This window comes from Halichoerus grypus, chromosome 4, assembly GCF_964656455.1.
Source record: "Halichoerus grypus chromosome 4, mHalGry1.hap1.1, whole genome shotgun sequence".
Taxonomy (NCBI): domain Eukaryota; kingdom Metazoa; phylum Chordata; class Mammalia; order Carnivora; family Phocidae; genus Halichoerus; species Halichoerus grypus.
In genome coordinates, this window is record NC_135715.1 from 17,604,804 (window position 1) to 17,627,854 (window position 23,051).

General features: G+C 38.2%; 1 protein-coding gene across 6 annotated transcripts in view; it reads right to left on the reverse strand.

Moving 5' to 3' along the window:
- Window positions 1–23,051, reverse strand: part of GPC5 (glypican 5) — a 1,368,657-nt gene that overhangs the window by 500,902 nt on the left and 844,704 nt on the right. Inside the window, exon 8 of one of the 6 annotated variants that reach the window (XM_078070196.1) lies at window positions 1,825–1,964. The exons of the other annotated variants lie outside the window; for them this stretch is intronic. Within the exon in view, the coding sequence (XP_077926322.1) occupies window positions 1,963–1,964 (2 nt within the window). The 3' untranslated portion in view covers window positions 1,825–1,962. Of the gene's footprint in view, window positions 1–1,824; window positions 1,965–23,051 lie in introns of those variants that run through there. 6 annotated transcript variants of the gene reach the window in all.

Consider the following 23,051-nt stretch of genomic DNA (forward strand, 5'->3'; position numbering starts at 1 on the left):
TAGAAAATAAGAAATATTTTAAACATGTGGAATCCACTGTCTTTTGACATGGGGCCATGTTTACGGGAATGGCTGCTTGTTCCCATAATGTACCACAGGTATAATTCTAACAAATGTACCCTTCAAAAGCAGATGGAAAGTTATATTCCCATTTAGTGGTTAAAACACATTTATTGAAGGCCTTTTAGGAGCTTAACACGGTGCAAGACACAATGGGTATATTAAAAACAATTCAGCTGGAAAATAGTTTACTATGTATGAATTGGGAGTCATAGAAAGTGACTTATAGAATCTTCCTTTTTGATACATACCTCATGGTGTGATCATGTCCCGGTGTCATTCAGAGCACACTAATCAGGTCCAAGCATTATTATCTCTGACCTTACAGAACCACTAAAAGTGATATTGTTAAGATCCCATTAGTTTTCTACCTATAGCCAACAAGTTTAGTTTTGCGGAAGGTTTGAGCCAAAATGGCAGAAAATAATACTGTGCTTAGGAACAGCAAATTGCCTGGAGCTCACATTAGCAAATTCTTCATCATGAGTTTAAAAATGTTTCTAGAATTCTACACCTTTACAGCTTTCCTAGATTTTTCACGGACCATGGCTTTTCTCATATGTTGAACTAAGGATTTAAAAGAAACTACGTCTTACTAGGTTTGTAAAGCTCTAAATAGGCTCAGTTTAATTTGATGAAGTAGGCAAAGGTAGTTACATCGACAGATATTCTATGGTTCATTACATCACCCTAGCTAGAAATAAGCTTGTTTTATGGGGTATAGCCTTTCCATTGGAAGGCCATTGAATGCCTGCTAAAGAACAAGTGAGTCACTTAGGTATGATTTTTCAGTCCCTAAATGAAATATTTTACTTTTTATTTCTTTTCATCTGTAATTTATATATATGTACACACACACCTACATAGAGCCCTATAGTCCATAGTATAGACAGTCCACGGGGTACAGGACAGCCAAATTCTCAACCTTTGCCATAATAGTTGGAATATAATGAAATGTATGTATATAGCCTTTTTATTCAGAATTAATTGGCTAGGAGTAGGCTACCACTGGGATGTTCCAGCACACTGAAGTGAGAGACAGATGCTTTGCTCCCACAGTGAGAGCTGGAAAATTAAAGGCCATATTTGGGGAGTGTTTTCCTATCTGCTCTACAGATAAGATGTCTGTTCTAGGCATTCTGTAACCCAGGCAGTCACAGCAACATGAAATCACCAGGGCATCAGTCACGCCTTTACGATGCAGTCAGGTTGGATCTGAACTCCCTCGAAGCTGGCCTCGGGCATCCTTTCAGAGTGACAGGGGTGATGGGTGAGGGGATTTCGGCACTGCTGACTGCCCAGCTATCACTTTAGCAGACGTGTGATGAATACCTTCGCCTCAGAAATGCCATTAGTTCACAATTCTGCTTGTATCTCTGTCATTGTAGACGAGTGCCCAGGGGTGAAAGAAGACAGGAATTATTTGGGGTGACGTTTCTGCTCCCTTTCCAAACCCTTCACGTTTACCGTGCTATTCTGTTGGCACCGATTCTGCACAGATTCTCTCTGCCAGATAAAAATACTACTGTTTGTGCAGCTACCTTACTTGCCCCACCAACCTCAAAGTTCACATGCTGGAATGGTCTGCTTTTAAGATCACTCTGTAGAAATTTTTAAGGAAGAGAAATGACACATTGCCTTGGTACCACGGAGATATTTATGTTTCAGAAATATATTACAGAACTGTAAGTTGATTACATCAATGATGGGATTGTAATTACATTTCCTTAAGTCATGCTGAGTCTTAATAGAGCTGACTAAAATAATTTGATGTTTTTTTCAAAGCAAGTTTTTGCTCAACATAGCAGGAAAACAACAACAACAACAACAACAAAAAATACAAGAAAAAATGAGTTCTGCGGTTGTGATATCCCGTCTTGGGTTTCCAACTGGGCTTCAGAGTCCTATAGCAGGAAGACAGGACTGATTACAAACTGGGCACCAAATGATATCTTTGTGTAATCATCCATACCTGCAAAAGCCTCGGCCCCATTTCCTCTGAGACTCAGCAAAGCTGCCAGTTCTAGTTACTTACAAATCAGGTGGCAACTGAAAGAACCTGAAGTGAAGAAGTAAAACATAAAAACAGTACATATATCTACCTTAATATGGCATTTTGTGAATTAATTAATTAATTAATTATGGGGGGTGGGGCAAGGGCAAGGCAAAGGCAGAGGGAGAGAGAATTTCAAGCGGACTCCCCACTGAGTGCGGAATCCACCAGGGACTCCATCTCACGACCCCGAGATCACGGCCTGAGCTGAAATCAAGAGTCCGTTGCTTAACTGACTGAGCCGCTCAGGCGTCCCTTGTGAATATATTTAACTGAACAGGTTGCTCTCTGCCATACTGAATCTTATTTTTCACATTCAAACTTTGGAGAAACCACTGAACAAATGGCCTTCATTAATGAAATTGTCCTGCAGTGTAGCAGCTAAATACTTCTCACTTTTAAATTTCAAATGCTAAGTATCTAGTTTTGTTCTCTAGTGACAGGGTTTGCATCCTAATGGCCACTATTGGTTTTTCTGAAGAATTATGCTCGTGATTTAAAATTTCATTTCTTAACTTTTTAACTGAAAAAAGAATTTTTAGAAGTTAAAATAGAACTTATTTATAGTCTGGCCTTGAATGGTTAATTGACGTATCTTTAATGTGCCTAAAACAGGCTTTACTAAAGTAATTAAATTAAGGGGAGTAGATAATGATGAGTAGAATAGGACCTGAAATACTTCACTAAAAACTGACAAGAATTGGTTTCACTGTTTCCTCCACAGGTATTTTCCCTTTTATGACTCATTCTATTTTCAAAGAATACAGTAAGAATATACCTGTGCACTAAACCAAAACAAGCATGGTGTAACCTTAGTCTTCTGATTTTTTATTCTTGCAAGAGTACAAAATTAAATAATATCACTGTGTTTCCTTTGCTTATAACATTGTACATTTATGTGACAATCAGCCCTGGAGGCAAAACTTCGGTATTGGAAACCATCTTTGTTGATTTTCAAGGGCTATTAAATATTATTCAAAGACCAAAGGATTTACTACTTAGCTTAAAAACAAGTAGTTATTTTACAAGTATGTGTGGGACATTTCTGCTTTTACAAGTGAATTTTAGTTCTCCAATATGCCATGGTAATGGTCTATATATGAAATGGGTTTAAACATGTTTTATATTAAAAAAAAAGAACTTTAATGTTTCCTTTGGGAAATAAAATGGCAGGTGACGAAGATGTGAGAGCAATGAGCATCATACATATTAAGATGAGATTGTCCTTTTTACGGCCAATGAACTGAATACTCTTGTCTAGTGTCTTGCAATTATGAAAGTATTCTCTCCATAATATGATTTCTTATAATTTGCTTTATAATGTGCATGTTCCATTAACTGATATGAGCTAACCAGGGACAAGATTTTCTTATATAAGAACTTTGCCAATATTTTGACTTAAGTTGAACTAGTGTCCATATAATAGTGTCCAATATATACAACCTCAGCCAGAGAAATAAGTTTATTTACACCTATCAGAAAATATGCTCTTCTCATTGTGTTCAATAGCAGTATAATTAAAGTATAAAATGCAATATTCCTTGTAACCATTCTTCAGAGTGGTGAGATAACCTAAATCCCCATTCACAACATAGAACAGATGTGGAACCAGGCTTTCCTCATGTTCATTTATTCATTCAACATCACTGTAAGATAGGTAGGACAGATGTCATCAGTGATAACACAGGAAACAAAGGACCAGAGCGTACAATTTACTTTGCAAAATTAGAAGCCACTCATTTTTGGCAGACCCCAGATGGTATGTAGCATTCTGTGTATAATGAGTAAGAAAAGACATACAGGCATTTTGAATGTCTCCTTACCAGCCCTACTTTGATTTACTCTGTTAATTCCATGTTTACTTTAAAATAGCCATTTTTTTCAGTAAGAATGGACAAATAGAAGCTAGTATTTTAAAAAGGTCATCATAGTCTGTAACAGAATGTCAAAAGGAAATTTTCCTGTGGTCTTGTAGAAGAGATAAAGTGTCAAAGGTGAATACCTTGAGCGTACCCATACTCTAAAGAACCTTAAGGAGCTTCCAGATCTATCTCCACAAAATCTGCTAAGTTGGCAAACCCAGCCCAGTTACCATCAGCAGACTACACTCCTCCAGTCTCCGTAAGCAGCACTATGAAAGGAAATTGGAAGCATTCTCAGGAGTGTAATGTTCTTGGTGAGAGGTTACGTGGGGATGGAGAGGGTTACTTCCCTCCCAGAGGCCAAGCTAAGTGAGGAGGGCACATCAAGGGAATCACTCCTTGTGAAAGAGGCTGCCACAGAAACGCATACCAAGATCTCATTTACGCACTGGAAGCCGGCTTATGCGGTAGCCTTATCAAGCTGCGCAAGTTACCAAGTTAAGAAGAAGGAATTAAGTAGGCTGAGACAGCTGGGAGGTTTAACCACCAAGCAGCCTGCAGAACAGTTTGACATGGGAAGGGTGAGGCTACCTAAACTACAAAGATCAGCAAAACCAGATATATCAAGCCAAAAGGCCCTTTGCTGTCAGAGATAAATGCCTAAAAGATACCCTCCTACATCTCCAAAACTTACATGTGTGAGTCAAGAGAAAGCCAGCAATTGATTACTCGCTACACAGAGGACAGACAGGAACAGACAGTGCTAATCAGAATTAATGGCTTTTGTCCCTTTTCTCTAGCTTATCCTTCTTGCCCCAACAATGTATAAACCAGAGGATATGGGTAGGAGGAATAAAGAAAAGAGCACGCCTTCTCCACATTTCGGGTTTCTCAGCTGGAGCCTGGGTAGCATTAGGAAGAGGGGAGAACGTGAGCATTGATTTAGAAGAAACATGAGTACACTAGAGTGAACTTGAGTAGAAAGACAGAGGATAGACAGGATCTGCCTCAAATCGTATCAACGGATGAGAAAGGGAGTTTCAATAGAATATGTTTGAAGCTAGTGATTGCAGAAATAATTGAGTAATGTCTGAATCCCACCAAAATAATAAACCAGTTTCACAGGTAATCTTTAGATAGTTACTTAATACTGCTAAATATTACTTAATATTTCTGGGCTTCAGTTACTTCATTTTAAAAAGTGAGATGCTAGTATCCCACCTTTTTACATTTATGCCACTAACATCTATTAACTGCTTTTTGTATGCCTAATTCTTTTCTTCCAGAAGAAGGTTAACATATACGATCAGAAGACTGGCACCTCTACGTGTCGGATGGCATTGCAGAAAGTTAGACTTCTCAATCAAGTAACAACCTTTAAGAAGTCAAACAAGCTAAAAATACCCATCATTTATTCCTCATGTCCTCCATGCCAGACTATATAATGCCCTTGGTGGGAAAAAAAATCCCAGCCCTCAAGATGCTTACAATCTAAAAGTAAAATATACACATAGAATAGCTTTGAATTGTAATAAATGTGATGATGACTTTGTTTTTCATTTCACATGTGTAAAACTCTGCAATAGGGCGCCTGGGTGGCTCAGTTGGTTAAGCGACTGCCTTCGGCTCAGGTCATGATCCTGGAGTCCCTGGATTGAGTCCCGCATCGGGCTCCCTGCTCGGCAGGGAGTCTGCTTCTCCCTCTGACCCTCCCCCCTCTCATGTACTCGCTCTCTCTCATTCTCTCTCTCTCAAATAAAAATAAATAAAATCTTTGAAAAAAAAAAACAAAAACAAAAAAAAAAACTCTGCAATAGGTCTCATTAAACCCAGTTTTACAAATGAGAAAATTAAGTCGTTGTGCTAAGAAACAGTATATCATGGTTTTGAATAAAGGTTTCCTCGGCTCCCAAGTCTATACTGTTTTGATATCACTGATCATAACCTCAAAGACAAAGCAATGCTTCGCATATACAATTTATAACCTCAAGTTGAGCCAAAGCCTGGAAATAGGTTTAAAATGGTTTTGCATCAATAAGTAGTTATTAAGGGAAGATAAGGACATTTGAAAGAGGAATTCCAACCTTCTTTTAGTGATGACATTATGAACTGCCATGGTTTTTGTAGCAAACATTTGTCTTTTCTTTGTTGGGCTGTCTACACTCATCCCACTGCAATTAGTAATGTATCATGTTTACTTGATTTTAATTTAGCCTCGCCCCTTAATTCCACATATGTGACCAAGAATAATCCTAATCCTCTGGCATTTGTTTCAAGACAGGACAATCAAGCTCTCCCAGGGACTAGGGGGAACATAGCATTCTTTTAGTTGGATCCCTAGATGGATGATTTAAGCCAAGAGTTATTTATGGTGACCTGGTGGCCATATTTTCCACCTTTAAGGAGATATGCTTGAGAATAAAGGCATTAGAGAGAAAAGATATGGTAGGGAGGGAGAGAGGGAAACAGGGCAGGAAAGAGAGGGAAAGGAAGAGGGAGCTCCCCTAGCTCCCTTTAGTCCAACCCGGATGTGAGGCAAAAAAAAAAGGTTCTGCCGCCCTAGCTTTACAATTCACGAAGCAAGTAATTATGAGTATCTATGATGTGTCAGGCCTGCACAAAGGGCTAAAATGTTTTAGCTTAAGACAAAGAACACACTAGTGTTTTATTCTAAGTTAATGATATGGACTATATCCTGTGATTAATGACTCTAGAAGTTCTAAGAAAAAATTTACTAAATGGCCCACCAGGACCCAGGTTTTGACAATTCTACCCTTTTTTTTTCCCCTCTATGAATCATTATGCATTTTTAAAAATTTGACAGACTGTTATTCAAAGATAATTTTAATGGGACTTTATTTTTCTGAACTCAATCCAGTGTTGGCAACCACATATGCGTGTATGTATATACACAGGTGTAAACGTATATAAAACTTATCTGTGGAAATGAAGATTAAAATTTTTTACTATCTTGAGTCTTCTGTTTTATTTTTAATGATTTGGAGGTTCCGTCTCTGCCACACAACATTTATTATTCATTCTCCAACACATTCTTCCCCCACCCCACCCAACCCATGCTTCTCTCTTTCCTTAACTTCATGAATTCTTAAACTAAGCTGAATAGTTAAAAAATGAAATTCTTATTAATAAACTTTTCTAGTTGCAATTTCCATGTAATATTACAGAAACAATCTGTTCCTTTGCTCCCACATCACTTGGTTTTTCAACTATTTTGCCTGATACATACTGTGAATCCAGGCCTGGCAGATCTAGGGAGCAATCCTTACAATACTACACTAATTCAAATGTAATTCAGTAAACACTCATTGGACACTACGAACTTGTCCTTGTCCTCCAGGAGTTCACAGTATAGAAGGGAACACACACATGCAGAATGTAATCAAACTTCTTAGTGAGAGCTGCAGCAGTGCAAGCATGTGCCAAATACGGGAGGCAAGACGGAGGAGTGATTCATCCCATTTGGAGGCATTTATAAAGGCTTCAGGGAGAGAATTGATTCAAGAAGTAAGACTGGAAGGATTAAAAAAAAAAAAAAATACAAACCTGCCCAGTAGGGTATCAGGAATAGAAGTCAAGAACAATTAGAGAATAGTTTTTTCTTGCCTTTATTTCAAAACATATTTCTGAATTAAAAATTTACTTAATTACTGAAGAAAGTTGTAGTGAATTTTCTGTGAAGAGCCAGGTAGTAAATATTTTTTATTTTGTGAGCTACGTTGTCTCTGTTACAACTACTCAACTCTGGAGTTGTAGCTTGAATGCAATTATAAGGTAATACTTAAATGAAGGGCTGTGACTGTGTTCCCATAAAACTTGACTTAAAAAAATAAGTGGTGCATTGGACTTGACCCATGGGCCTTATTTTGCAGTTCCTTGGTTTGCAGTATTTATCAATAGCACAGAGAAAATGATCTTTAATTTTAGCCAGAGTTTTACAGACCAATGATAAAATGTTGGGGAGGAGGCATGTGAAATTGAAGACACTTTATTCATGTCTTTATTTTTAAATAAATATCAGAATCCAAGTACATAGTTTATTTTCTTCCTACTTCAATATATCTTTTGAGAGGGGACAGAACACTGAAAAGACTCTTAATTAGCTTTCCAAAAGTGTTTTAATTCCTTTCCAATGACAACAACTTTGGGAACTGAATAAATTTTGTCACAAATTAAGCTAAGAGCATGAGCTAATATTTAAGCACCACTAGGGACAATTCTTTGAACAGAGGACAAAAATTATTACTACAAGTGTATTTCTTCTAAAAAGCAACAATCCCAAGCTTCATTGAAATTATACTATTCCAAATAAATTAGAATTAGCAAATTCCTTCAATTACCACATAGAAGAATGAAACTAAGGAAGAGATATAGGGGCGCCTGGGTGGCTCAGTCGTTAAGCGTCTGCCTTCGGCTCAGGTCATGATCCCAGGGTCCTGGGATCGAGCCCCACATCGGGCTGCCTGCTCAGTGGGAAGCCTGCTTCTCCTTCTCCCACTCCCCCTGCTTGTGTTCCCTCTCTCGCTGTGTCTCTCTCTGTCAAATAAATAAATAAAATCTTAAAAAAAAAAAAAAAAAAGAAGACATATAAAGACAAAAATGAAGGAAGTAAAAATTTACTGTGTTACCTATTTCAAACAACAAGGGTAAAGAGACAAAGATTGAAACCTAAAACTTGCTGGAAAAGGAGTATACTTTATACGTACACAAGTATACACACATTTTTCCACAAGATAACATAAATTAAATGATTTATGAGACCTTTCATTTTCATTAAGTAAACAATAAATTGTAATAATTCTATTTCAAAAGTAATTCTCCTGACTTATTTTAAGATTTTTTTCCACTAAGCTCTTCTAAATCATGGTATATTTTGTAACATTACAGTTATATTGTTACTTATGTCTGTTTTTAGATGTGTAAATATGCTAGTAATTACAAAATGAACAAACAAACAAACTACTTATCCTGTGAAACCTGGAATACGTTTTGGGCCAGTCATCTTATTTAAGCTTGAGGCTTTAAAGGCTTTAAAATTTGGTTTATTAAAGCTCCTACTTGTGGGCCTTAGAAATGTAGATTTTTGACACCTTTCCCAAGGTTTTTCTGATGCAGAAAACCACACTTTGAAAGAAAATATTAAAACTTTCTTAGGAGGGGCGCCTGGGTGGCTCAGTCGTTAAGTGTCTGCGTTCGGCTCAGGTCATGATCCCAGAGTCCTGGGATCGAGTCCCGCATCGGGCTCCCTGCTCAGTGGGAAGCCTGCTTCTAGCTCTCCCACTCCCCCTGCTTGTGTTCCCTCTCTCGCTGTGTCTCTCTGTCAAATAAAAAAAAAAAAAAAAAAACTTTCTTAGGATACAAATGATTCTGAAAAAGACAAATCTTGCTCTTTCAACTCTGCTCACAGGATGCATTTGGTTTCTACTTGGTTTTGATGCTCTAAGAATGCTCCTTGGACACATTTCCTGTGGGAGCTTTCTCCCAACTTCATACATAGTAGGCAGTGATGAGCTTGGATTAAAATTAGTATTCTGCTTTCTTTTTTTTTTTTTTTTTTTTTAAAGATTTTATTTATTTATTTGACAGAGAGAGACACAGCGAGAGAGGGAACACAAGCAGGGGGAGTGGGAGAGGGAGAAGCAGGCTTCCCGCGGAGCAGGGAGCCCGATGCGGGGCTCGATCCCAGGACCCTGGGATCATGACCTGAGCCGAAGGCAGACGCCTAACGACTGAGCCACCCAGGCGCCCCTAGGATTCTGCTTTCTTATTGTAATGTACATTACTAATATTTTCATCTTAGACATTACAATTTTATCATTAAACTCATGTAGCTTTTGTCACTTAATAAGTTATGTGGTTTAGGGTGAAAACGTAACAAACAAATGTAGTTTGTTATATATAAAAGCTAATACATACAGCTCTGAACAGGAAAGTGACCACTTTCTGGAAGGTAGGATGTGCGGAGAAGTGAATCCGAGGTGATATTAGGGAGGACAGATGGCGGGGGAGGGGCCTCCGTCGGCCGCTTCTGGCAAGTGATAGAGCCAGGGAGCACAAAATTGGAACTTTTAGAAGTCTGCTCCGCTGAGGGACGTCACTCCGGTGGCTAAGCGGGGGGTGGAACCCTCGCGGGACAGTGTGGTCTCAGGACCCTCGAGGTCACAGAAAGACCGGGGGTGCCTGAGTGCGGCAGAGCTCCCAGGTATCGGAGCAGGGAAGCCGGCTGCAGAGACGGAGCCCAGGCGCGGGCTCTCAGCTCGGGGTTGCCATAAACCGTGATCCGCAGCACAGTCGGGCCACTGCTCCTCCAGCAGGGACCCGACAAGCGGCAGATCCGGGGAGACTCACCTTCTTCCCCTGGGAGGAGAGGCGCGGGAGTGCACCGCAGGGATCTGCTGGGTTTGGAGACTACGCACGGGGTCGGGTGCCAGAGAGAGAAACGCGCGGTCACAGGCCAGGTGAGCACGGAGTGCGGCCGGAGACCGGGGAGACGGGAGTGACGGACTCCTTTTCTCTGGGGGCGCACTGAGGAGTGGGACCCCGAGTTCTCGGCTCCTCCGGGGTGGAGATTGGGAGGCCTCCATTTTCACTCTCGTCCTCCAAAGCTGTACGGAAAGCTTGCAGGGAACAAAAGCTCCTGAGAGCAAACCCGAGCAGATTACTTAGTACAGACCGAGCGAGGGCGGGGCAATTCCGCCTCCAGCAAAGACATTTGGGAACCACGGCAACAGGCGCCTCCCCCAGAAGATCAGCGAGAACAGCCAGCCAAGACCAAGTTTACCGATCAATGAGAACGGCAGAGCTCCAGCGCTAGGGGAATACTGCATATAGAATTCATGGCTTTTTTACCATGATTCTGTAGTCTTTCAAAGTTTTTTTTTTTAACTGTCTTTTTTTTTTTTTTGAATTTTTCTTTATCCCTTTTTCAACCAACATCTTATCAATCCCATTTTTAAAAAACATTTTTATTGGGGTGCCTGGGTGGCTCAGTGCGTTGAGCGTCCGCCTTCGGCTCAGGTCATGATCCCAGGGTCCTGGGATCGAGCCCCGCATCAGGCTCCCTGCTCCGCGGGAAGCCTGCTTCTCCCTCTCCCACTCCCCCTGCTTGTGTTCCCTCTCTCACTGTGTCTCTCTCTGTCAAATAAATAAATAAAATCTTTAAAAAAAAAAAAAAATTTTATTTTTCATTCTTAGAGTCATACTCTATCCCTTCATAGTAGTTACCCTTATTTTTGGCATATATATATATATATATAAGTTGTTCTCTCTTTAAAATTTTGAGATAGTTTCTTCTAACAGATCAAAATATACCCTAAATCTCTAGTGTATGGTTTTTTTCTACTGCCCTGCCTGATCACATTCTCTCCCTTTTTTTCCCCTTTTTTTTTAAATCCTCTTCTTTCTTTTTTCAAACAACTTATCAATTCCTTTTACAAAATTTTTTATAATTTCCATCTTTACAGTCATATTCCATCCCTTCATCATATCAACCCTTATTTTTGTACATATATAAGTTTTTCTTTCTTTAAAATTTTGGGAGGCACTTTCTTCTAACAGACCAACATACACCCAAAATCTAGTGTGTGGCACTGATCTATATACCAGCCTGATCATATTTGATCATATTCTGTTTTTTTTTGTTTTGTTCTGTTTTTGTTTCTTTTTATCTTTATCTTTTTCTTTTTCTTTTTTCTCTCTTTCCCTTTCTTTTCCCACTGCTTCAGGTCTTTTCTGATTTGTTTAGAGTATATTTTCTGGGGACGTTGTTACCCTGTTAGCATTTTGTTCTCTCATTCATCTATTCTCCTCTGGACAAAATGACAAGACGGAAAAAATCACCTCAACAAAAAGAACAAGAGGTAGTACCGACTGCCAGGGACCTACTCAATACGGACATTAGTACGATGTCAGATCTAGAGTTCAGAATCATCACTTTAAAGATACTAGCTGGGCTTGAAAAAAGCATGGAAGTTATTAGAGAAACCCTTTCTGGAGAAGTAAAAGAACTAAAATCTAACCAAGTCGAAATCAAAAAGGCTATTAATGAGGTGCAATCAAAAATGGGGGCGCTAACTGCTAGGATAAATGAGGCAGAAGAGAGAATCAGTGATATAGAAGACCAAATGATGGAAAATAAAGAAGCTGAGAAAAAGAGAGATAAACAACTACTGGATCACGAGGGCAGAATTTGAGAGATAAGCGATACCATAAGACGAAACAACATTAGAATAATTGGGATCCCAGAAGAAGAAGAAAGAGAGAGAGGGGCAGAAGGTATAATGGAGCAAATTATAGCAGAGGACTTCCCTAATTTGGGGAAGGAAACAGGCATCACAATCCAGGAAGCGCAGAGAACCCCTCTCAAAATCAATAAAAATAGGTCAACAACCCGACATCTAATAGTAAAACTTCCGAGTCTCAGAGACAAAGAGAAAATCCTGAAAGCAGCTCGGGAGAAGAGATATGTAACCTACAACAGTAGAAACATTAGATTGGCAACAGCCCTATCCACAGACACCTGGCAGGTCAGAAAGGACTGGCAGGATATATTCAGAGCACTAAACGAGAAATATATGCAGCCAAGAATACTATATCCAGCTAGGCTGTCATTGAAAATAGAAGGAGAGATAAAAAGCTTCCAGGACAAACAAAAACTAAAGGAATTTGCAAACACAAAACCAGCCCTACAAGAAATATTGAAAGAGGTCCTCTAAGCAAAGAGAGAACCTAAAAGCAACATAGAACAGAAAGGAACACAGACAATATACAGTAACAGTCACCTTACAGGCAATACAATGGCACTAAATTCATATCTTTCAATCGTTACACTGAATGTAAATGGGCTAAATGCCCCAATCAAAAGACACAGGCTATCAGATTGGATTAAAAAATAAGACCCATCAATATGCTGTCTGCAAGAGACTCATTTTAGACCCAAAGACACCCCCAGATTGAAAATGAGGGGGTGGAAAACCATTTACCATGCTAATGGACAACAAAAGAAAGCTGGGGTGGCAATCCTTGTATCAGACAAATTAGATTTTAAACCAAAGACTCTAATAAGAAATGAGGAAGGACACTATATCCTACTTAAAGGGTCTATCCGACAAGATGTAACAGTTGTAAATATCTATGCCCCTAACATGGGAGCAGCCAATTATATAAGCCAATTAATCACAAAAGCAAAGAAACACATCTACAACAATACAATAATAGTGGGGGACTTTAACACCCCCCTCACTGAAATGGACAGATCGTCTAAGCAAAAGATTGACAAGGAAATAAAGACTTTAAATGACACACTGGACCAAATGGACTTCACAGACATATTCAGAACATTCCATCCCAAAGCAATGGAATACACATTCTTCTCTAGTGCCCATGGAACATTCTCCAGAATAGATCACATCCTAGGTCACAAATCAGGTCTCAACCGGTACCAAAAGATTAGGATCATTCCCTGCCTATTTTCAGACCACAGTGCTTTGAAACTAGAACTCAATCACAAGAGGAAAGTCGGAAAGAACTCAAATACATGGAGGCTAAAGAGCATCCTACTAAAGAATGAATGGGTCAACCACGAAATTAAAGAAGAATTTAAAAAATTCATGGAAACCAATGAAAATGAAAACACAACTGCTCAAAATCTTTGGGATGCAGCAAAGGCAATCCTAAGAGGAAAGTATATAGCAATACAAGCCTTTCTCAAGAAACAAGAAAGGTCTCAAGTACACAACCTAGCCCTACACCTAAAGGAGCTGGAGAAAGAACAGCAAATAAAGCCTAAACCCAGCAGGAGAAGAGAAATAATAAAGATTAGAGCAGAAATCAATGAAATAGAAACTAAAAGAACAGTAGAACAGATCAATGAAACTAGGAGCTGGTTCTTTGTAAGAATTAACAAGATTGATAAACCCCTGGCCAGACTTATCAAAAAGAAAAGAGAAATGACCCAAATCAACAAAATCATGAATGAAAGAGGAGAGATCACAACCAACACCAAAGAAATACAAACAATTATAAGAACATATTATCAGCAACTCTATGCCAGCAAATTAGATAACCTGGAAGAAATGGATGCATTCCTAGAGATGTATCCACTAACAAAACTGAACCAGGAAGAAATAGAAAACCTGAACAGACCTATAACCACTAAGGAAATTGAAGCAGTCATCAAAAATCTCCCAAGAAACAAAAGCCCAGGGCCAGATGGCTTCCCAGGGGAATTCTACCAAACATTTAAAGAAGAATTAATACCTATTCTTCTGAAACTGTTCCAAAAAATAGAAATGGAAGGAAAACTTCCAAACTCATTTTATGAGGCCACCATTACCTTGATCCCAAAACCAGACAAAGACCCCATCAAAAAGGAGAATTACAGACCAATATCCCTGATGAACATGGATGCAAAAATTCTCACCAAAATACTAGCCAATAGGATCCAACAGTACATTAAAAGGATTATTCACCACGACCAAGTGGGATTTATCCCTGGGCTGCAAGGTTGGTTCAACATCCGCAAATCAATCAACATGATACAATACATTAACAAAAGAAAGAACAAGAATCATATGATCCTCTCAACAGATGCAGAAAAAGCATTTGACGAAGTACAGCATCCTTTCTTGATCAAAACTCTTCAGAGTATAGGGATAGAGGGAACATACCTCAATATCATAAAAGCCATCTATGAAAAACCTACAGCGAAAATCATTCTCAATGGGGAAAAACTGAGAGCTTTCCCCCTAAGGTCAAGAATGTGGCAGGGACGTCCGCTATCACCACTGCTATTCAACATAGTACTAGAAGTCCTAGCCACAGCAATCAGACAACAAAAAGAAATCAAAGACATCCAAATCAGCAAAGAAGTAGTCAAACTCTCACTCTTTGCAGATGATATGATACTTTATGTGGAAAACCCCAAAGGCTCCACCCCAAAACTGTTAGAACTCATACAGGAATTCAGTAAAGTGGCAGGATATAAAATCAATGCACAGAAGTTAGTGACATTCCTATACACCAACAACAAGACAGAAGAAAGAGAAATTAAGGAGTCGATCCCATTTACAATTGCACCCAAAACCATAAGATACCTAGGAATAAATCTAACCAAAGAGGCAAAGGATCTGTACTCAGAAAACTATAAAATACTCATGAAAGAAATTGAGGAAGACACAAAGAAATGGAAAAACGTTCCATGCTCATGGATTGGAAGAACAAATATTGTGAAGATGTCAATGCTACCTAGAGCAATCTACACATTCAATGCAATCCCCATCAAAATACCATCCACTTTTTTCATAGAAATGGAACAAATAATCCTAAAATTTGTATGGAACCAGAAAAGACCCTGAATAGCCAGAGGAATGTTGAAAAAGAAAAGCAAAGCTGGCGGCATCACAATTCCGGACTTCCAGCTCTACTACAAAGCTGTCATCAAGACAGTATGGTACTGGCACAAAAACAGGCACATAGATCAATGGAACAGAATAGAGCGCCCAGAAATGGACCCTCAACTCTATGGTCAACTAATCTTTGACAAGGCAGGAAAGAATGTCCAATGGAAAAAAGACAGTCTCTTCAACAAATGGTGTTGGGAAAATTGGACAGCCACCTGCAGAAGAATGAAACTGGACCATTTCCTTAGACCACACACAAAAATAGACTCCAAATGGTTGAAAGACCTAAATGTGAGACAGGAGTCCATCAAAATCCTAAAGAAGAACACAGGCAGCAACCTCTTCGACCTCAGCCGCAGCAACTTCTTCCGAGAAACATCGCCAAAGGCAAGGGAAGCAAGGGCAAAAATGAACTATTGGGACTTCATCAAGATAAAAAGCTTTTGCAAAGCAAAGGAAACAGTCAACAAAACCAAAAGACAACTGACAGAATGGGAGAAGATATTTGCAAATGACATATCAGATAAAGGGCTAGTATCCAAAATCTATAAAGAACTTATCAAACTGAACACCCAAAGAATAAAGAATCCAATCAAGAAATGGGCAGAAGACATGAACAGACATTTTTCCAAAGAAGACATGCAAATGGCCATAGACACATGAAAAAGTGCTCAACATCGCTCAGCATCAGGGAAATCCAAATCAAAACCTCAATGAGATACCACCTCACACCAGTCAGAATGGCTAAAATTAACAAGTCAGGAAATGATAGATGTTGGCGGGGATGCGGAGAAAGGGGAACCCTCCTACACTGTTGGTGGGAATGCAAGTTGGTGCACCCACTCTGGAAAACAGTATGGAGGTTCCTCAAAAAGTTGAAGATAGAGCTACCATACGATCCAGTAATTGCACTACTGGGTATTTACCCCAAAGATACAAAAGTAGGGATCCAAAAGGGTATGTGCACCCCAATGTTTATAGCAGCAATGTCCATGATAGCCAAACTGTGGAAAGAGCCAAGATGTCCATCGACAGATGAATGGATAAAGGAGAAGTGGTATATATATACAATGGAATATTATGCAGCCATCAAAAGGAATGAGATCTTGCCATTTGCAACGACGTGGATGGAACTGGAGGGTATTATGCTGAGCGAAGTAAGTCAAACAGAGAAAGACATGTATCATATGACCTCACTGATATGAGGAATTATTAATCTCAGGAAACAAACTGAGGGTTGCTGGAGTGGGGGGTGGGGTGGGAGGGATGGGGTGACTGGGTGATAGACATTGGGGAGGGTATGTGTTCTGGTAAGTGCTGTGAATTGTGCAAGACTGTTGAATCTCAGATCTGTACCTCTGAAACAAATAATGCAATATATGTTAAGAAAAAAAAAAGAAGATAGCAGGAGGGGAAGAATGAAGGGGGGGAAATCGGAAGGGGAGACGAACCAGGAGAGACGATGGACTCTGAAAAACAAACTGAGGGTTCTAGAGGGGAGGGGGGTGGGAGGATGGGTTAGCCTGGTGATGGGTATTAAAGAGGGCACGTTCTGCATGGAGCACTGGGTGTTATGCACAAACAATGAATCATGGAACACTACATCTAAAACTAATGATGTAATGTATGGGGATTAACATAACAATAAATAAGCTAATACATACATATACACACACACACATACACACGCACACCTAAATGGTATATACCTATACATATGTGTGGTATAGATTTATATTTGCCATAGAAGAGGCAGCCCCACTCATCTATATTTTAAAATCTTATGTTTTAAATTTCACTTTAATAATTTAGTGCAAGACTGAATATACAATGGGTAATGGCTTGACAATATATGACAAATGAATTCTGATTCACAATCTGTACAGCAACCAGCCTGGGAAGCAAAACCACAACCCCTGCAGCAATCACCTTAGAGTATTCATAACTCTGTTAATGTTTTCCAGCTTTCCTATTTTGGGTCCTTGACTCCAACTAGGACCAATTAGTGGAAGCCAAATACATACCCCAAACATTTTATTAGAATCTGGTACTTTTCTTCCTTGCAACACCTAATTCCTGCTGTTCTTCTGCCCTTACCAGAAGAAGGGAAATAGTTAGTCCATACCTATCAATTATTAATTTAAATCCAAGTGGGACTAAATTCTCCAAAGAGACAAAGAGGCTGACCGGATTAAAAAAACAAGACCCAACGATATGCTGCCCACACAAAATTCACTTAAGGTTTAAAGGACATACAGATTGAAAATGAAGAAATGGAAAGAGATATTCCAGGAAAATGGAAACCAAAAGAAAGCATGGGTAGCTAAACTTATATTAGACAAAATAGTCTTTAAGCCAAAGACTGTAATAAGAGACGTAGAAGGTCATTAAAGAAAGAGGTAAAGTTTTTGAAAAGATTAACAAAATAGTCTTAAGCTAGACTTACCAAGAAAAACAAAGACACAAAATTATAAATGAAAGAGGAGACATTACAACTGATACAAATACAAAGGATCCTAAGACATAGCTATGAACAATTATATGCCAACAAATTGGGCAACCTAGAAAAAAACAGATAAATTCCTAAACACATACAGTGAATCATAAAAGGAAAGTATGAACAGAAGGATTATTAGTAAGGATTTGAATCAGTAATCAAAAACCTTCCAACAAAGAAAAGTTCAGGATCAGATAGATTCACTGATGAATTCTACCAAAGATTTAAAGAAAACATTCCAATCCTTCTCAAACTTTTTCAAAAAAAAAAAAACAGAAACAAACAAACAAACAAAAAAAACCAAACAAACAAACAGGAGAGGAGGGGCCACTTCCAAATTTATTTTATGAAGCCAAGATTACTCTGACACCAGTCCAGACCAGGACACTATAGCAAAAGATTACAGACAATATCTCTACACATGCAAAAATCCTTATATAATTAGCAAACCAAATTCAGTAGTGCATTAGAAGGATTATACACATGATCAAGGGGGATCTATTCCAGGGAAGGAAGAATGGTCCAACATCTGCAAAACATTAAGCATCATACACCAGATTAACAAAATATAGGAAAAAGTCATATGACCATCTCAGTGGATGCAGAGAAAGCATTTGACAAAATTTAGTAATTTTTCATGACACAAACTCCCAACAAACTGAGTATAGAGGAAACATATCTCGACATAATAAAAATCACATACGACAAACCCACAGAGCTAACATCATACACAACAGCGAAAAGCTAAACACTTTGAAACAAGGATGCCATCTCTCACCACTTTTATTTGACATACTACTGAGAATCTCAACCAGAGAAATTAGGCAAGAAATAGAAATGAGACATCCACATCAGAAAGAAGTAAAATTGTCTCTATTTGCAGATGACATATTAAATATAGTAAACCCTAAAGACTTAAAACTGTTAGAAAAATGAATGAATTTAGTAAAGTTTCAGGATACAAAGTCAATATACAAAAACTGGTTGTGTTTCTGTATACCAACAAACTCCCAGAAAGGGAAATTAATAAAATCCCATTTTATAAAATCATCAAAAGGAAGGGAATACTTAGGAATAAATTTTACCAAGGAACTGAAAGATGAAGAGGACACAAATAAGTGGAAAGATAGCACACATTGAAGAACTAGAAGAATATTGCTAAAAGGTCCATAATACCCAAAGCAATCTACAGATCAGTATAATTTCTTCAAAAGTTCCTACGACATTTTTCACAGTTACAGAAAAACTGATCCTAAACTTTTATGAAACCACAAAAGCCTCTAGATAGCCAAAAAAAAAAAAAAAAAAAAAAGTCTTGAGGAAGGACAGAACTGGAAGCGTCACACTTCTGATTTCAAACTATACTACAAAGCTATCTAAACAGTATGGTATCAGCATAAGAACAGAAACATAGATGAATGGAACAGAATAGAGAGCCCAAAAATAAGCTCATATGTATATGGTGAATTATTTTATAATAAAGTTGAGAATATACAATGGGGAAACACCAGCTAGTCAATAAATGATGTTGAGAAACCTGGATGGCCGTGTGCCAAAGGATAAAACTGAACCCCTTCTTACATCATAAGCAAACATCAACTCAAAAGGGATTAAAGACTTGAATGTAAAACTGAAACTGTAAAACTCCTAGAAGAAAACAGAGGGAAAGTACACTCCTTGATATCATTCTTAGCAGTTATTTTTTTTTCTTTTTTGATACCAAGAGCAAAAAATAAACAAGCAGGACTACATCAAACTAAAAAGCCTCTGCACAGCAAAGGAAACCATCAACAAAATGAAAAGGCAACCTAGGGAATGGAAAATATTTGCAAATCTGATAAAGGACTAATATCCCCAACATACAAGGAACTAATACAACTCAATAGCAAAAAACCAACAACCCAATTTAAAAATGGCAAAGGATCTGAATATTTTTTCAAAGAGCTACAAATGACCCATGGTACATGAAAATATGCTCAACATGACAAATCATTAAGAAAATGCAAATCAAAACCACAGTAAGAAAACACCTCAGACCTATCAGAATGGCTATTACCAATATCAGAATGGCCATTACCAAAAAAATTAGAGATAGTGAATGCTCACAAGGATATGGAAAAAAGGAAATCCTTGTATACTTTTGGTGGAAATGTAAACTAGTAAGCTAATGTAGGCACCAGTATGGAGCTTTCTCAATAAATTAAAAATAAAACTACCATATGATCCAGCAGTCCCACTTCTGGGTATATACCTAAAGGAAATAAAATCATTATCTCAAAGAACTATCACTCCCATGTTTACTGCAACATTATTCACAATAGACATGGTATGGAAACAACCTAAGTGTCTGTCAACAAATGGGTAAATAAAGAAAATGTATATATGCACATTGGGATATTATTCAGCCTTTAAAAAAAGAATACTGACGTGACATACATGATGACATGGACGAAGCTGGGGAGCATTATGCTAAGTGAATTAAGTCAGAGCAAGACAAAACTGCATGCAATCACTTATATGTGGAATCTAAGTTGAACTCATACAGAGTAGAAAAGTGGTTGCCAGGGTCTCAGAGAGTGGAGGAAACACTGGTTGCCAAAAGAATACGACTTGCCTATTCAGGACCAATCAAAGAAAATTAGTATGTTCCCCAAACCAATCACATGCCCTGATTCTAGTTAGCCCACCTGCAGCTTCCAAATGTCAACAATCTCCTACCAGGGCACATCTGAAGTTTTCCCCACTGCCACCAACAAAACTTTCTCATTGCCCTGTTTGACTTTGAGTCTCTGACAATGACAGATTCCCCTGCTCTGAATGAATAGCCTGTTTGTTCTCATCTGGGTTATCTTCATTCATTTCCACATTAGTCATGTCCTTTTACTAAGAAGAAAATCTGATACTTATATAATGAACAATTTTGATAGCTCTTAACATTAACTTAGACTACAATAAGGTCTCACAATGCCTAACTTTTTCTCATCAAACAATATGCCTGCCATGGGTCTTTATGAACTTTAATGCAAAGGCATCTTCTGAAAAGTCTTCAAACTGCTAATAATGACCTCCCAGTTTTAAGCTGCTATCCTCACTGAAAATTTCTCCCACAACTTTTACATCTTTCCTCTGGGACTTATTGTTATGACCTGTAGTTTCCACGTCATGTTATTAGACATGTCTGGCTGATCTGAACCATATCTCTAGGTAACATAAATCAACACCTTTCTTTGTACTTAATCCTCATATCATCACACTGCAATGTGGATAAAGTTCCTTATGCATCTTTAAATTGCTATCATTTTGTTTCTGGCTAGTATCTTATTATAAATTGCCAATTCCCAAAGGCAAAGACAATTTTTTTTTTTTAAATTCCACTGTAGCTCTCCACAGAACATAGAACATAGCTCTAAACCCATGGATAGTCATTCCATGTTGGCAGTGGAATGATGAGATAAAAGAACCAACAGATTTGAAACTGTAATTTGAAACTGTTCTCTTTCTACATACTCCTGAAGTGAACACAAAATTCTTCAGTGTTCTGATAGCTCTCTGGACCAGTAGAGACTCTCAAGATTGGGTCCCTGGACCCAAGTCAGCAGTATCACCTTGGAGTTTGCCAGAAATGCAAATTATTACCCAATCTCCCTCCTGCCACACATATACTGAATCAGAAACTCTGGAGCCAAGCATATTTATTTTAACACTGTCACATGGTGATTCTCATCCATGCTTCAAGTGTTAGAACTAGTGTCGTATACTCTTACAACTCCATGTACGGCCCATGGAAGCAGAAGTTTGGGCCTCATCTGGGGACTTGTTAAAAAGGCAGAATCTTAGGCCCTATCCCAAGCTGAATAAGATTCTCTTTTTTAAATAAAAATCTACTTGCGTGATTTGTTTGCACATTAAAGTTTGAGAAACATTGGTCTAGAGAATTCCATCGTGCAGAACCTACCAGAATTTTAACCAGAAAATCAACAATCCATTTTATTTTTTGTCCAGGAGGAGGCTGTTATTGGCTCCATTCATAAGAATCAATTGTGCATATCTCCTATTAACTAGAAGAAGTTTAGTGCCATCATGCTGAGAGTTTAAAATATGCCATTATAGAAATATTTGCACCACAGAAATCAGCAAATACTACACTGTCAATCAGCTACTTTACCTGCATACCAAGGGTAAGAGGACTCATTTTATTCAATTTCACCCAATCTAAGGTGTGATATATTCAGTTAATAAGGAATCAGAACTTATTGCGAAAGGTGTTATTCCGTTTTTGACATCTTCTACTGGGTTAGAACAGTGGGTTTTTTTTAACTAAGGTTTGAATCTATCCCATGGTTTCCATTTGTTAAATTTTACCAAGTTGATTCTATAGTTATTGAGAGGGTTAATAAAACACCAGAGCTCAGGGTTTTGATTCATTTGTAGGAAAATTGCAACCCAAGGTCAAAGCAGTATGCTATAATATTAATAGAATTATTGAATAATTTCAAGAAAATATGAATGGCATTTTAGTAACTACATTCAGCAACATTACACCAATCATATTACTATGAATTATTTATCAGTTCCATGAAACTAACCATTACACTCCCTTCACTGTTAATCAGATGAAGGAACATTATTGTGACCTTGGCTAGTTGTGACAGGATCCGTCACTTTCAGAAAGAGTAAAACCAAACTACCTCGAGTTGACTACTATTTTTCTATAATGCAAATTACATTGGAATGGACTTTGCGATGTGTACAATTTCACCTTCATAACCCTCCTGCTATACTTTAAAAGAATCTTTTTCATGAGATATATTCAATAGCAGAATATCATCAGGGATATGAAAGATTGAGTTAGAAAGATTTATAATCACAGACACAAAGTACCTACAAGAAAACAGAATATTATAAACTCATAAAGTATACGTTGTGAAAAAATTAAATTATTTGGGGGAAACAGTGACAGTGCATTGAGTTTAGAATGCATTCTAAAAGAGTAGAACACAACTCCTAAATATTCTAATGGTAAATGGACAATGCTTTTTAAAAATCTTATTTGGAGGGCACTCAGTTAATTTTCCATCATTTTTTCCTTTTAACAAAATGTTAGAGGTAACTAACATGCTGAGTTTTCTTTTTATCTTCACATTTTAAAAGCAAACCACTGA